The sequence below is a fragment of the Elaeis guineensis genome, chromosome 2 (assembly GCF_000442705.2).
Source record: "Elaeis guineensis isolate ETL-2024a chromosome 2, EG11, whole genome shotgun sequence".
In the NCBI taxonomy this organism is placed as follows: Eukaryota; Viridiplantae; Streptophyta; class Magnoliopsida; order Arecales; family Arecaceae; genus Elaeis; species Elaeis guineensis.
The window spans coordinates 87,064,839-87,082,145 of record NC_025994.2 but is presented as its reverse complement, the minus strand read 5'-3'; the positions used below and the strand labels follow the sequence as shown (position 1 = coordinate 87,082,145).

The following is a 17,307-nucleotide window of genomic DNA, read 5'->3' as shown; positions in this document are numbered from 1 at the left end:
AAGTATCTGCCCTCCCATGGTGATCCACACAAGAACCGATCCAAGGATAGTGCCCCTTCCTTAACCTAGCTTCAAAAATTCTAGCCTCTAGAAGTCGACCAACCTCCAACTGATTAGACCCTCCTCCTTGAACCTCTCAGAACCTTCTTCTAGCTTTGACCTCCTTTTTTAGGACCTCTTAAACACTTTGTCCTATTAGGAATAGGCTTGTCTTAAAAGAACAAACTTTATCCTAAAGACCTAGAGTTGTAAGAGAGGGACAAAGGGAGTGGATAAGGCTTGCACGAATTGAATGAACAATCCATCTGCCATCTCCTATTTATAGAACCAGAGGGGGTACCAAATAAAAAGTCACACATCATCTGAAAAGCTATATCACAATAACGTATCGGATATCTGAGAGTCTTTAAGTAGGACTCATCAGAGTTGATACATCGATTCCTGCCTTCCCATGCGTACACCAAAGCAAAGGGATGCATGTGGCATCTCATCTGAAATCAGATTCATCCAAAAATTGCCATGTGGCAAGGGCATTCGAATCTGATTCCAAATGATAAGATAAGCAGATAAGGGGCACCTCCTTCTACCAAAAGCAGGACTCTTCATGCAACTCTTCATGTGATCTACTTCTCATGCGCATACGCACCAAGATCCAAGGCTTCCACACCCAACTAAAAGGCTTATTCATCCTTTAAAATTGGTTCTCAAGAGGATAAGAGACTGATCTTCAGCCACATGGGTCTAAAGCCCAAAGTAGAAGGACTCTGGTCCTTCTACATGCCAAAACTAGAGTGGGCATGCACCCCTCTTCTTTTTAGCGCCAAGAGTCCTTAACCAGTTGGACTCTTGATTTCTTAGTGTGGATGAGGCTTGAGGTATCTCACTCTGGGCTGCCTCCATATGGCTCAACCTTACCCAAGTGCACACCAAATTAGGTTAGCCAAATAGCAAGATTTGAAATCAAATCTGATCTCTCAAGGAGCTAGGGTTAGCCATACGTGCTAGCATGCTTACCGGCTATCCAATTTGATTCAAAACTCCAATCAACCATATCAAATGGGTTCTTGATCAATTTCTTTATATGTATGATCCATTGGATTTCACATTTAGCTAGCAGTAGATCTGGATGTAGGTTGATCTAATTTTTTGATTAGACTCATTCTAATCGATTAAGGTCCAAACCGTGTTAACCCAAGTTCAATAATTAAAACTCTTTCTAATTGACGATCAAATTAAATTCTTTAATTTGATCAAACCTATAAATCAGGATTGATGTCTAGTAACATATCATGACTCATCCAGAAGATGTAAAATTTGATAGAAATATCAAATATACCCTTCAATGATAAGTTTTTGTATAATTCAATCATTCGATCATCCCACATCCTGAATATGTTCATGAGTATGGAATCATGGCACACTCAAATATATTTTCTCATTAATTCTTCATCAACTAATGATGACTCTAATGAAGTATTAGAAAATTTTTCTAATTTTTAATGCTTCATTCTATTTTGGCTAAAGACTTCTCGAGTCATCTAGAGATGAGATTATATAGGATGAGATCTCTTTTTACTAGGAATGATCTATTTTTTATTGACTGACTCACAACCTCTATACACACTCTATCCTATCCAAAATATTCTGTACATATTTTAATGCCATGCTTGAGTATGAACCAAAATATGAATTCATATACATAAGATTTTATGGTGGTCTCGAGTCTAAGGATCATTTATACAACTTTTATTTAGAGAACCATCTTTTGACATACAAGTAAAGCTCCATAAGATATTTTTTATTGATGAGTTAATTTAGTGAACTCATTCTTTAATAAGCACCCATATTCTTGTATTAGTATCTCACATAAGTGACTTGTAAAATCAGCCACTTTCTCCATCGAGCATACATAGGATGTGCCAGTCTATCTAAAATATTGATCTCTGACTCAATATTTCTATGATAAAAAATGTTTAAGATTAGAGTTTTGGAGTTTTAGGTTTTACAGGCATAAAATCTTTATAGTCCTAAAATCATTGTCCTAATTCATGAGGTTCATCATAATCTTAAACACAATAAGATGTAGCTATACTGGTGAATCAATATATATTTTATTAATAAATAAATAATATTATTACATGAGTTAGAAGTTTATAAGAAAAGTCCTATCGCATCACTCATGCGATTGACTTGTAGGATAATTTTCTTTTAGATTTGATACTGATCTTAAAAAAAATCATTAAAAAGTAGTGAAAAATATTCTTAAGTATTTAAAAAAAAAATTAAAGATATTTTTCTAGTATATAATGGATCTGACTTAAAATTAGAAGGATATATTGATTCTAGTTTTCATTCAGATCTGGATAATAGCAAGTATATTTCAGGGTATGTCTTTAATTATTCTGTATAGTAGAGTAGTTAGTTGGAAGAGTTCCAAGTAACTGATTATAATAGATACAATTACTGAGGCAGAATATATAGCTGCAAGTGAAGCCACTAAAAAAGCTGTCTAAATGAAGAAGTTTATCACTGAATTAGGAGTGATACATGAAATTCAATATCCAATGCCACTGTATTGTGATAACATTGGACCCGTTGCTCAAGCAGAGGGACCAAGGTCTCATAAAAAATTCAAGCACATTCTAAGATGCTTCCACCTCATTCGAGAGATTATCGAGAGATAAGATGTAATCATTAAACGAGTAGATATAAAAAATAATATAGCAAACCCATTCACTAAGGCTTTACCGCAACAGCAGTTCAATTACCACCTTGATTGTATGGGTATATAATATAAAGGCGATTGGCTTTAATGCAAGTGAAAGAATGAAAGAATAATACTCTACAAGTCCATCGTAATTTATAATGTGATAAGATTTCTTTGATCTTCCTGTTCATGTGCATGATATTTTTATAAATTAAAGGCTTTATATTTCATCATATGCTACATCTTATAATAATTAAAATTACGATGAACCTCATAGATTAGGTCAATAATTTTAGGATCATGATGAGATCATACCAGTGATACCTAAAATCTTGAAAGTCTTAATCTGAAATATTTTCAGTCATAGGATCATTGAGTCGAGAATCAATATTTCTGAAAAGACTGGCACATCCTATGTATACTCAATAGAGAAAGTGGTTGATCTCATAATCACTTATATGGAGACACTAATACTAGAATGTAGATGCTCATTGGAGAATGAGTTTACTAAATTAATCAATAAAGAGAACATGTAATAGAGCCTTACTTGTATGTCAATAGATGGTTCTCAAAGTGTGAGTTGTGTAAGTGATTCTTAGACTTGAGATCACGATAGTACCTTATATTTTTTGGATCTGTATTTTGATTCATATCCTAGTATGACTTTATAAAGATATGAATGAGATATTCTAGATATGATGAAATACTCATAAAGATTATGAGTAGGTCAATAAGAAATCAATCACTTCTAGTAAGAGAAGATTGTATTCTACATACTCTAATCATATGTTGATTCAGAAAGTCTTTGATCAAAATAGAATGAAAATTAAAAAGAGTTTCTAATATTTTATTAATCGAATCATCATTATTAGATTGAGAAAAATATGAATATAAAATTAGACTTGACATGATTGCATGTCCATAATCATATTGGGGATATAGAATGATCGAAGGATTGAATTGCACAGTAACTTACCATTGAAGTATATATTTGATATTTTCATCAAATTTTACATCTTTTGAAAAGGTATGATACATTGCTAAACGTCAATCTTGTCTTGTAAATTCTTATGAATTAAGAGTTTAATTCATAGTTCAACTAAAAAGAGTTCTAATTGATCAACTTGGGTTAACATGTACTGGACCTAAGTTAATTAGAAGGGTTCTAATTAATTAGGTCAATATGTACTTAGACCTACTGCTGACTAGATGTGAAACCCAATATACATATAAAAAATTGATCAAGAATCTAATTAGATTAGATTGTGGATTATTGAATCCTAATTAGGTTAATTATAGGCATGCTAGAACATATAGCTAACCCCAACTCTTAAAATCAAATAAGATTTGGTTTAGGTCCTTGTTTGGACTGATCTAATTAAGTTAGACTCTTAATTGGGTCAAGCCATGATTGGGCTAGCCAAGAGTTGGCAACCAATTGGCTTCTCCATGCCAATTAAATTTAGTCCAAGCTCCCTAAGACTCTCTCTCTTGGCATCACTTTATTTCTGCACCACAATCTACCAGTAATGTCTAGCAGCATGTAGTGGTAATCTAGCATAATAAAAGTAATAAACTTCTAGATATAGTTATCGTATGATTTAGTTCTTCTATCATGAGTCCTAACTAGATAAAAATTATGAAAAATTCATCAAATTCTATCATCTGTCATATACAAGATTGGTTCGACTCGAGTTCATTTATAAATTTTTGTAAAAATTTTTTTTTAGTATTTACACTTGCTTCGACTGAAGACTTTCTGAATTCAATCTCACGAATTACATAAATTTTTTTTCTACTAAGATCGATAGATCTCATCTAGATGTATACTCTATTCCTATAATGAATCTACTGTAGTCAACATATACCTCAAGACTCTGTATGGCTAGGAGATCGAGTTATGGTGTAGTTAAACTATAGTAACCTCATTGTGAACAGCTGAGGTACCGCAGATCAAAGAACCATTCATATTACTACAGCATCGAGAAAGTCATTAATGAGTGAGTAGACATCAAAGTAATTTCTCCTGTTGGTCATGTTTGGTACTTTTATTCTCTAACAAATACTTACACTCTCACTCCAGTATCTCCACATTATAGACTCGAGACTCGTCTACCTTAAGAAAGTGATCCATGCATCAATTTAATCGAATCAATCATCATTTTCGTGATGATTCATCAATCGAAAAAAATTTAAAAATTAACCATCAATGACACATACCTCAAATTTTCAACTGTGGAGAATATATGTTATCATCTTATTAACTCTTTGAATGATTCATGGACATATACACTATATGAATGGTAATTAACTGTCTTAAATAATTAGGTCAAGTATGAAATTATGTCCTAGAAATAATTAATGCGTCAGTCCAATTGACTTCTAAGATATACATCTAACAAAAAGAAGATGATGATCAGCCGTCATGATTAGTTCGATGATACTGAACACAAGAAAATTTAGAAAGATCTAAAGAGTTCTATGATAAAGGGATGGAAGGGGAACCTTAGCTTGACCCGAAGTGACTCCTCGAATAGCCTGATCCAACTTGAAGAGGACTCGACCACCTGATCATTGGGACCAGTGAGCTCCAGTTGGAACTGAGAAGGAACATGGAACTGGAGGTGAATGACCTCTAGGTTTTCATGAGGGAGGACGGATGCAATTCTAAAAGGGCTAAAGGTCAGCCTGCTCCCACCTTGGAACCATCTGAAATAGGTCGTGGTCCCAAGTCGGGGACCCCTAGTCATCCGATGAGCCATGGTCCGAGGACCAACTCCCTGCCAAAGTACTAAATCAGCTCATCTAGAGAGAAGGGAGCTGAGGAAATAATAGACCACTGATAAAAAACCTACAAGGATTGGAGCTTAGAAGCTAACCTACCACGGAGAATGCCAAGGAAGAAAAATGACCAAATAGTTTGGAGATGACTGACCTCAGGGACAATCTCAAGGAGATCAGACCAAACGGAGCTCCGACTAAGGTGGCTGACAGTGATCAGGGAGAACTCTATCAGAAATCTCCTAGGGCAGCACCTCCTCTTAGTGAAACAGTGAAAATGAAAGCGAGGGGGGAACCAACTATTTATAGGACTTCAGGTGGCTCCAATCAGGTGATGTTTCACCAAGCCACCATAGATGACTTCCAGATGGTGTCCCAAAAATGCAGCACATGACCTCCCGTGGATCGCCGCACCAATGGCCCAGATCAATGGAAGCAATGGTTTGGATAGGTAGGGTCACAACACATGGAACTCATTCGTTGCCTCACCATTTCACCCATTAAGACGTATTCATCATGCCCATCCCATTATGAAACATGACTCAGCCTCAATCACTAACCTAACTCCTTTCACTCAACCTCAATTTCAGCTCAGGCTCAAGAGTGGGGGGCAAGTATTGGGAGCATCATCCTGACCTCGATCAGTTCTAAGGTTCCCATAAGGTTGGCCACTACTGAGGATATAATGTCAGACCCAGCCGACCTGACCTCATCGATGAAATGAAAAAAAGGTTGGCCCAATAAGATAAGGCCTCATAATCTAAAAGGAGATCGATCCTCCAATCATGGTGAGCTAGAAAAGGCAATCTCAACTACACCAAGGAGGATCCATGCAACAACTAGCTTGCCCAATATGCAAAATGCGGAATGTGATTTCTGTTGGTGTGATCCACGAGCACCTACTATAACGGCCACTGCTTAGTATGGAAAGGACTGTTAATCCCTCTTTATAAATAGAGAGAAAAAAGGGACCCTAGGTAAGTCAAACCCATCATAAACACTCCTCTCTCTCTCCCTCTCTCTCTCTCTGTCGCTCCCTATTCTTCGATTATTCATTGACTTGAGTATCGAAGGATCCTCCCCTGAGACATTTCTATTTAGGGACTTCATTTGTAAGTTTTTTATCTATCGATTGGTGCTACCTACTTTGGCTTACTCCAGCTCAGGCTGACCTCAACTTCAATTTAGCACCGTCAGACCCACCAATCTTGGAGCCAACTCAAAAATCGACAGCAACACTTCTCCTAATGGCCTGCAAATCTGCTAGCTAGTTTTTCCTTCCCTAGTGATGTTGGAAGCTCTGGAAACGGTTAGAGACTCTTTGCATTCAAAATATATCACATAGCATAGGCTGAATAGGATCAGGCAAAGGATGACTATTGATCTAGTGAGCAATAGTTGTGGAGTCACCTTCCAACTATAAATTAGCAGTCATTAGACCATCTCATGCTACTCTTAGTTCAGTTTCATGCATAGGGTTAGTGCCAAAAAAATCCTTGAAATGTCATGGAGAACATGACCAAAATAATCATATACAATAAGACTAGCATGCTACTTGCTCTGATAAAACCATCAAAATTAATTTTAATTTTATTGTAAGATCGGGGTAGCTAAGAGACTAGGATTGGTGTCGAAGGAGATGAGCTTATTGAGCTACAGATTCCCAATGCCATGAAGAACCAGTTAAATTAGCACTATGGCTGCTTCAAAAATATTCTAGCATTAGCCGATGAGCCTTCTTTCCAATATGATCAAGTAGCAGTCGAGACGATTGAAAGATCCTTCTAGTTCCTGACATTCCAAAGAAGCCAGCCTGTAAAGCAACTCTTGAATAGTATTGAGGGGGTGCTTGGTTGGGGAGAGTACGGGTATGGAATCAGAATAGGAATGGGTGACTCTCATTCCAACTGTTTGGTTGGGAGGAGTCTTATTCTGATTTCGATTTTGGGATGGAACAGAAATGGTCAAATCTACATAAAACTCAATCCCTACTCTCCTCTATGAATTCAAATTTTTATTTCAATTTCGATTTTGATTCTGATTTCGATCACAAACCAAGTGCTTCATAGGATTTGATTATTCCAATTTCGATTTCAAGCTATTTCAATTTCGATCACGAACCAAATACCCCCTGAAGATCTTTGGCATTAAAGCCTGAATCATTAGATGCCACATAGCACTTTAAACAAACATGTGAAATATGCTCTACTTAGTCTCAACTAGGTGTGCAGCCAAACTAGTTAAAATACAAAATTGATTCGAACTGCTAATTTTAGTTCAATTTGGATTGGATTTTTTCAAATTCAGTTCGGCATTGGTTTAAAATTTTTAGAAACAAAAAAAGCTAGTTCGATTTTAGTTCAAATTTGAAACATCTGATTTATATCAAAACGACCTGTGCGTATGTATATATACACAAATAAATGCTAAACCATAAACTAACATATTGTCTCAAAAAGCTTGTAGTCCTATCTCATTTAAATAGCTCAATCTATCTAAAACTCAATCCCCATTCTTTTCTATCGATTTAAATTTTCATTCCAATTCCGATCATGAACCAAATGCTTCAAGGAATTTGGTTATTCCGATTTTCATTCCAATTCTGATTTCAATTATGAATCAAAAACCTCCTTAAGATAGATAACAACCTATTTAGCCTATTCTATAAACTACCTATTTTATAGAAACCTAATAATCGATAACCTAATAAAATGAACCGAACTGAACCGATTTTTTTGAATTATTTTGAACTGATTGTTCCATATGATCGGCTCAGTTTCAGTTTCAATTTTTGATTCAAGTTGATTCAGTTTGAAAATTGTGCCAAAACCAATTCAATCCAAAATGTGTGCACACCTAGTCTAAATAAGGATCCCAAAGATATTTTGATGATTAAGAATAATGTTATAAAGAGTTGCAAGGTAACATGTTCTATAGTAGTTTCCACAAGAAAAGCCTCATTCTTGATGTAGCTAGCATTGATTATCTACAACAATCTTGTATTAAACTAAAAAGGAGACTCATAGGTGGATGGGATTGCTTTTGAAATGAAGCAAACTTTAAATTTGCCAATACCATTTTCACTCCATCCAATGGATCCTGGCGGCACTATCTTCATTCACTGTGCGAGACCTGTTGAAACCTAAAATGGTCCTCCAAATAGAATCTGCATCCCAAGCATCCAATGGAAGGCCGAAGATGTCCAAATGTATCTTGATCAACAGATTATGCAGACAATTTCATCTCTGTACAACCATAATTTTACAAAAAATCTGAAAGAATGGTCCCTCATGGATCCTTGATGAAAGGCATGGAGCAAGAGGGATCTAGAAGGGAAGAGGACCAGAAAAATGTTGAAGTCTAGGCTAGAGCCTCCTCGGTGCTAGGGATATGCGATAAGCACCTGGAGTTCAGACCCTGCTTCTAGAGGAGGCGACACTCAGAACACTGATCTGGATAGGTCTTGATAGTGCTAAACTTGGTGCCCTTTAGTAGGCATAACATCGAGGTTGATTCAGGACGACCTAGGAAGTACACTGCACCCCCACCATCCATATCCTCTTTGAATAGTAGATTCTAGAGGAATGGGCCACACCTTTGTAAATAAAGCAAACCAAGCTACTACAGCACTCCCGCCTATAGTGATCGAAGTCTGCATGAAAATAGGCTCAATTTTGAGTGAAAAGGCCCTTTTTCTCTGGGAAGGATGGAATGGACCTGCATCCTACATTGATGCCGAGCTTTTAAAGATGGATGATCGATGTCTGGAATTAAGACCAAAATGATGAATGGAACCCTAGTTGCTGGGGTTGGTTGGCTTAATAAATAGATCGTTCCATATTTTTTTTAATATTGTATTTGGTTAGGATCATGAGAGGGTGAATAGACGAATTAAAAAGATAAATGACTTCCATCCACCATTTGGTTTAAAAAATTATAAAAAAAATAGATAAAAAAGATGGAATTGCCCATCCACACTAATTCACCAATTAGAAGAATAGATGGAGCATTGAAGGATAAATTTTTGTATGGATAAAATTATCTTTTATTAATTTTTTTGATAAAACTATAATATTTTTTTACCTTTTTATTCATATTATTTATATATATTATTAATTATATACTATTAAATTTTATTAATCATTATTAAAATTTTAATATATAATTTTTATCATTCTAATTAAATAATTAGATTATCTTCTATTTCTTTGTTTATATTTATTATTTTAATTAACTATTTATATAATATTAATTAACTATTTAAACTAAATTATAAATTAATTAATTATATATATAATTAATTTATTAATGATTAATTTAGAAAATCATGAATTCAATTAAATATTTATATAATTTTTTTATATAATTATAGATTATAAATATTATAAATTTATAATATAAATAAATATTATAAATTGATAATAATAATATTTTTAATAAAAAAATAATTTAATAAATACATTTTTATTAAAGCTAGAGAACTTCGGACATGCCATTTTCACTCCCCCTTGATAATCAGATCTAGGTGGGCCATGAGGAAGGTGAAGTACATTAAAGTCATTAAAGCCAGGTAAGACAAGAATCCTCTCCCACCCAATCAGAGTCAAGAGAAAGAGGATGATGGAAGGTCCTTTTACGATCCAAATCCCTATTTCTGGCACGTAGGCCGCCTCTTCGATCTCTCCTGCCAGCGCCAGTCGTCACCCATCCGTCTCTCCCTTGCTCCAGCTACCCTCCGGCCATTTGTATCTTCGAATATATACACAACTTCAAATCTGTATTAAGGAATGCACGCAAAATATCTAAAACTTTGTACTATGGTCCAACTTGAGGTTTTCAGCACTTTTATTCTTTGCGGATAACAATTACAAAGGTCACATACTAACGGAATCAAAGAGACACTTTCACAAGGAGGAAGCTGACATAATGTTCAGCCACAACTAAAGTACATACATATACAGACACACATACGTACGGACACAAACACATACATATATAATCATAACCAATCCTCGCTCTCATCAAGCTAAGCCACAGCTGACAAACCTCAGAAAGACGACTCGTTTGGCCTCTTGCTCCTCAAGATTTTGAAAGAGGCTTCCGGACAAGGAAGAAGTACATCGGTGTAAAAATCTCTTCCCTGCATCAATTAGCCGTGTTACCTCATTTGAAACAATCACACGTAATTAAGTGGGCAAACACTAGTACGTATGAACATTGGGAGCATCCAAAAATTATAATAAGTGAACTCGAAATATTTACTCACCTTCCACTTTCCACGAGTGCGTCAGCCTCCTTTTCTAGGATTGAATGAACTCTTAAACTTCCTGCTGGAGCAAGTCCCACAAATTCTAGCATACTAACCTATGATACAAAAGATGAAAAAGGAAGAAGCTCCAAACTTCAATTTCAAGGAAGAAAGTAACGGGAAAAAACATAAAAGCGATAAGAACAGTAACGAGCTAATTTACCATAGATCTCGTAATCCAGCGTCCAATGGCTGTCGATCGGAAATTACTTATGGAGAATTTGCTCGTATCCAAGGGCAAATACCATGGCACTTTGGAATCTAACGCACGATCTCTCTCCCACACAACCTGTAAGATTTCATTTGTAGATAGTCTCAAATAGATCTATGTAGAGAAAGCATTAAGGACCAGTATATTATGTGTGACATCTTACCTCAAACCCTGCAAGCTTTAAGGCTTCAAGGCATTGGCTTGTAGTTCTTATTGCTGGGAGGCCGGAACCAAGTTCAATATCAGCCTTAATTTTCCTATGCTTTTCATTCTTGGAATCAAATTGATCAGTCAAGCACCACTCATAGCCCGCGAAACACTGACCAGGCTTAAGTACTCTACAAATCTCCTTATAGCCGGCAACCTATACCAACCACAAAGGCATCAGAAGTATTTGGAGAAGGTGTGATGCAAACTAAAATAAATCATAAGAAATGTTTAGACAAGCATTTGCACTGGAGTATACCAGATCTGATGCATGGCATGTTGCATCTATTTGATATACAGCATCAAAAGTATCATCAGGGAATGGCATATTCATGAAGTTACCCTGTAGATTTGATAAACAAAGATTAGGCATGAAGATTAGCTAAGACATTAACCAAAATATTAATTGAGGTTCTCTTGAACACTGGTTTTATCTATGGATGTTAATAACAAAAGCATATCTTTAAATTAGAGGGAATAAAAATAGCATAAGTTCTGTAAGAGATAATGGTTAAGCATAAATAGACAGATATATAGCAGAAAACAAGTGCAGAAATATGAAAAATAGTGATAGTGAAAAAAAGAAGAGAAAGAAGGGGAAAAGTGTACCTTAACTAGTTTGCATGACTCACTCAATCCTGCCAACCGGTTCAGCTCCTGTGGGGTAAACATTGTTAACATAGATAATTACTATCAAATTTCAAATGGACGTTGATGTTAACAAAGACAGATTGATACTAAAAATAACAACCTTGGCTCTTGATAGTTGGTACTCATTGTTGTTCAAACCGGTAATGGATGTTAAGCTGCAATAGTTAAATGCAAAGTATTAGCTCAGCCAATTCAGTCATTGTGTTTTAGCATAACAACCTAGAACTTCATCGATTAGTTAGAAAATATTATTTGAATTCTTCTAAACTATATAAGCATTCAATATCTTTTCAGTAAATAATTAACGTGGGATTATGTATACGTCTGCATAGATCATCGCACTTAATATAGTATAACCTTAAGACCTTCCCCAATTTCAGGAGCTAGCCATAATTATTTCTCTGACATAACAACTATGTAATAAGTTATGTAACTATAGAACATAATATAGGCTAACAAGAGGGAAGATTACCTAAATATAGACCAACTAGGAGGGGGAGTGGTAAAGGTTACCTGAATCTAGCTATTTCTCGCAGTGGTCCACCAATTCCACAACCCACATCGAGCACCTACAATAATTACAAATATAGAGGTGCATGTTACCTATAAAGCATCTTGGCTGCTAAGAGGCATCATGTAAGTTATAAAAGGAAAGATTGCTCGAACCTTCATTTTCCTTTTCAAGCCTAGTTGCAGTGCAAGAAAGTGCTCATGCTGCTTGATGCTTTCTCGAGTTGTCTCTCCTTCATATCTTCATGGACATTAATTACTTACAGTTATCATGATAGATGCATAAATATAGTATAGAATTTTCTTTTGAAAGACGAATATAGTAAATTCAGAGTAATGAAAGTACAAGTTGCTAACCTGGTTGCGAGGTGAAAGCATTCACCCCAGCCATATTCGATGAAGCTGGTTACAAGATCATAGTACTTGTTTGCCTGAAATGCACCGAATAAATACCCAAAAAGCATTTAGTTACACTTTGTGAAGGTATGCACAAACCCACAATTCCCGTGTCATGTCAGGTTTGAATCCACGATCACTTAAAGATATTAAAGATGAATTTATACTTCGTAATGTTTTAAAAACCCTTCATTGGATTACTAGAGACACACACACACACAAAAAGCTTCTTTATTAAAATAGAGATCCCCTCACAAAACAAACAAGCATCATCTTACTAGCGTATAACTTATTTATTAAAACAATTTCTAAATCGGAAGTACTACATAGTCTTTTACAAGTAACAAATTTTGGAATATTAAAAAAAAAAACTATGGTTGCATCTGGATGTCACTTTGGAAGAGGGAAAAAAAATCAAGAAATATGTTTTCATGTTTTAACATTTTTGACAACCGAAACATGTTTGATGGTCAATCTTTCTTGAATAAAAAAAAAAAAACTCGGATAAAAGAGCAAGTCTTGTTTAAATATTCAAGTAAAAGAGATCCCATAAATCGATCGAATTTAATAGGTGTGGATATTCTATAATATCATAATATATCTTATAATACGGCCGTCCATTATTATACGATGGATGACTGCATGTGATCGTGCACATACATGTACTATTTATCATGTAATGGATGGCATGCATAGTGCACCATACCATATAGAATATTGCAGGAGATTCGTGCGCAATATAGATCCCTTCATTTGATTTGCTCAACTATAAGGAGCCAAGCAATATCCCAGGGCATTTATGCTTTTTAACCTTCTCTTCCGAGAAATATCCAGCTGCATAAGCCAGCAAGCCAACATTCCTCTGATTCTGTCACTATATAAAGCTCAAACCCATGGGATTACATTTTAAAATGTCCACCACGCTGGCAGTGACTTTAATGTGTATCAAATCCCCAAAAGTGAATTTAATTATTGTTGTATTGTAATTACCATCCAACAAATAGATAAAAAATTGATAAATAACTAAATTGTCTTACCACGTCGGTGGCGTTGGCCTTCCTTGTCTCCTCGTCCCCCCCATAACCGTCATGATACTTTTCATACCTAGAGAAATTGAAATAGCATGCACAATTTGTAAGTAGTTGCGCTCAGCAAGAACTACTTTGCCAATAAAATGTTGTGAACACCAGGAAGTAACTTCAATGCACCATCTTTTGGTGACGTCAATTTATTTGTGGATTATCAAATCAATAATGGGAGAAGCTTTTTTTTTTTTTGTGATTTTGTGAAGGTTTTCTCTATATCATCAAACAGAGTAAGACATGTCATGGAAGAAAAACTGATGGCAAGGTGAGAAATTTACTGCTCCATTGCCGATTTGACTTCTTCCTTTTGTATCCTTCCTCCCACATTGGTAACAAAACTCAGAGGTCTTGAATTCGACATTACTGTATCTCCAGATTCCTGCTTCAAACCAAATTAAAAGAAAAAAGAGAGACTTGAAAAGGAAAATTCATCTACTTTCCCAAAGTTTGAAGATTGAAGAAGAAAGAAATACAAATTGTTCGTTTCCAATTAAAAATATTTATTTAAAAAATATATATAAAAAAATGTATTCCAAAATTACTTGCATGTATTTACTTATACCCTTGACCATGATACGATGTAATTTTACCTCACTTTCACTTTGTTATATTACAATATCCCATGCAATTTTTGACTCGATGCTAGGCTACTTCGGGTATAGATCAAGATTCCATGTGTTGTTGTCTTGACACTAGGCTAGAATCTAGAGATCAAATGATATGGATATTAATTCATCCGGATCCGATTTCGTATGCAAATTAATTTGGATATAAACAAAAAATCTGAGAATTTGACTAATATTCGTATTTGTATCTATATCTATCAAAGAAATATAAATATGGATATAGATAGGCAATTATCCAATCTATATTCGAATATTGAAATCTACATATAATTTTATATAATATTTATTAATCTTTTAAAAAATATAATCATATATATATGTGATTAATTTAATTTATTATTTATCTTATAACAACTTTGATTCTGTAATCATAAAATTTAATTATCTAAGTTATATGCATAATTATATTCATATTTTTAATATCTGAATAATATCCATATCGATTTAAAATAAATATAAATATAAATTTTTGTATGCGAAAAATATTCATATCCATATTTATATTCGTTAGATAAAATATAATAATATTTACGAAAGTAACAAAAGATGGTATTGGACACATATCAAGTTAAAAATCGTTAACTCCGCTCTCTAAATCTCCCACCCGATCTCTGCTCTTTTCTTCTCCCAAATGACATCCGTTAATGGTTAGGTGGATTTATGGTGGAAGGTGCATGCACTGAGATTCGTATGGATCAGACCGACTTAATGGCGATTGTGGATGCTACACCAATCCCTACCGCCAGGTCGGAGTGGTGAATTGGGTGGGAAGTAAGCGGGTATCTGAAACTGTATTACTTGGAATCAAAACCAAAGTGAACAATATATTCGGTGAGAAAAAGTTAGAAAGGACATAAAAGAAAGGAAGCTGAAATGAAGGAGACTTCTTATGTTTTCGGCACCTAATCCTCTCCGCGGAGATTACGTTCACTCAATTCTTTCCCAAAACGGAAAAGGAGAAAAGACACAACAACAAGAATAACGTCGACAACAACGTATCTCATATTCCATCTAAATCTGATCTGAAAAATAAAAATAAAAATAAACATTGAAGTAAAAAAGACTAAACTTTCATTAAGAACTAAAGAATTAAAAATGAACAAAAAAAAAGGCGACTAAAAAGATAGGATTAGCATCGGCTTGGAGGGAATGGGAGAGGAGAAGGCCTCACAAAGAGAGCGAAACAAATGTTATCCCCGGGGATCAAGGAACAAGACGATCTAGGAGAGGCTACGTGAAGGGATGAGCGAGGCTTACAGGCTCTATTTATAGAGAGAGAGTCTGGGGTTTGGACATGGAGGGATTTGTACGTAATTATACTTGTACAGAGAGAAAGAGGTCTCATCCGTCCAACTCCATGCATTGACTTTTCTTTTTGGGTTCTTACTCCAGTAATTATTCTGTACTTGGATATATGTAAGCTAATAAAAATTTCGAGATCGACTGCATCAAGTATAATATGAACATATTTATTTTCTTAAACAGATTTCTAATTAATACGTTTCAAAACAATGCCTGACTTATATGTGGTTGCAGTTAAAGAAGACTGACGAGACCGATTCTTAGCTTTTAAAAGGAAAGTACTTACTGCATGCGAAAAGGTCTTCTGGGTCCACGAATATTGTCTTGGCTGTATTCACACTAGATTCGTTTGAATGCACAGTCTTTATCAAAAAATATATATATATATATATTGTCTTGGCAATTAAATATTCATCCACGTAGTCAGTCATCAGAAGTAAAAGAGCTTCTCTACTGCCTTAAAACATGTAATTCCTGATGATCCCACATTCATCGGAGTTCAGGTTGGAAGAAGAAATTAATTCTCGGCCCCTCGGTTCCATATGGTGGTTAGATCTAATAATTTCGAATCTAATAATGATGATTGTTCCCCATCATGATGCCATATAATATTATTTTGATAAATGCATGCAACCACCGATGCATAGATCTTAAATAAAATTAATACGCATCATTTCAGCTTTGCTTGGATAAAATAGACATCATGGTTAGTAAATCTTGTTCTTATTTTTTCTTACATTTTAAATCAATGAAGATTGACGAGAAAGACTGTTGGTAGGATAGGTACGGAGCCGGGTTGGACCTAAGACAAGTACAATCCCAGTTCAATCCATATTTTCATTGGATCAAAAATATTTAGAAAAAAAAATCAAAACTCGATTTCGTTCAAATTGGATTAAATTAATTAGTGGGGTTCTAATATCAGATTTATTAATCCATCGAATATTTTAGATCAAATCGAGTCAAAAATAATTAAAATATAAAATATAATATATATATATATATATATATATATATATATATATATATATATATATATATATATATTGCTTATTTAATTATATTATGGATGTATTATACAATGAAATAATAACAAGTAACATCTTGGTATTATTAAAAATATATTCTACGTGATATTTAATTCATAACCACGTATATCCTAAGCAGGCTAAAGGGGTTCTTGGAGGCAGGTCTGTCCAATCAGCCGACCTCACGGAATGGACGTTTCTCCAGCTGAAACGGATCTCTTCCATCTAATGTAGAGGCAAGCGCTTGGTGCCCCACGTACTTGCACAGCAGGGCATTTTAGGTCGTTCGAAACTATGACGCTTCATTAAGCGGGCAAACACTAATACGTTTGGAGATCGGGAGCATCCAGAAATCAGTGGGTGTTTGTTTGGTTGGAGAATTGAAGTCAGAAATCAGAATGAAAATGGATAATTTTATTCCAACCATTTGATTGGAAAAAATTTATTTCAATTCTAATTTGAATTCTGAGATGAAATACAAATGCTAAAATTCAA

The 17,307-nt window shown here is 34.8% G+C and overlaps 1 protein-coding gene across 1 annotated transcript; it reads right to left on the bottom strand.

Annotated features, from left to right (window-relative positions):
- Positions 1 to 10,306: 10,306 nt before the first annotated feature.
- LOC140855681 (cycloartenol-C-24-methyltransferase 1-like) lies at positions 10,307 to 15,715 on the bottom strand. The gene is made up of 13 exons (XM_073252050.1): positions 15,654 to 15,715; positions 14,135 to 14,235; positions 13,809 to 13,875; positions 12,733 to 12,806; positions 12,532 to 12,616; positions 12,379 to 12,434; positions 11,966 to 12,020; positions 11,824 to 11,871; positions 11,474 to 11,557; positions 11,171 to 11,371; positions 10,960 to 11,085; positions 10,755 to 10,852; positions 10,307 to 10,628 (listed from the first exon to the last, which is right to left on the bottom strand). The coding sequence occupies exons 2-13, from the start codon at positions 14,215 to 14,217 to the stop codon at positions 10,568 to 10,570; spliced, it is 1,038 nt and encodes a 345-aa protein (XP_073108151.1). The 5' UTR covers positions 14,218 to 14,235; positions 15,654 to 15,715; the 3' UTR covers positions 10,307 to 10,567.
- Between the last annotated feature and the right edge of the window lie 1,592 nt (positions 15,716 to 17,307).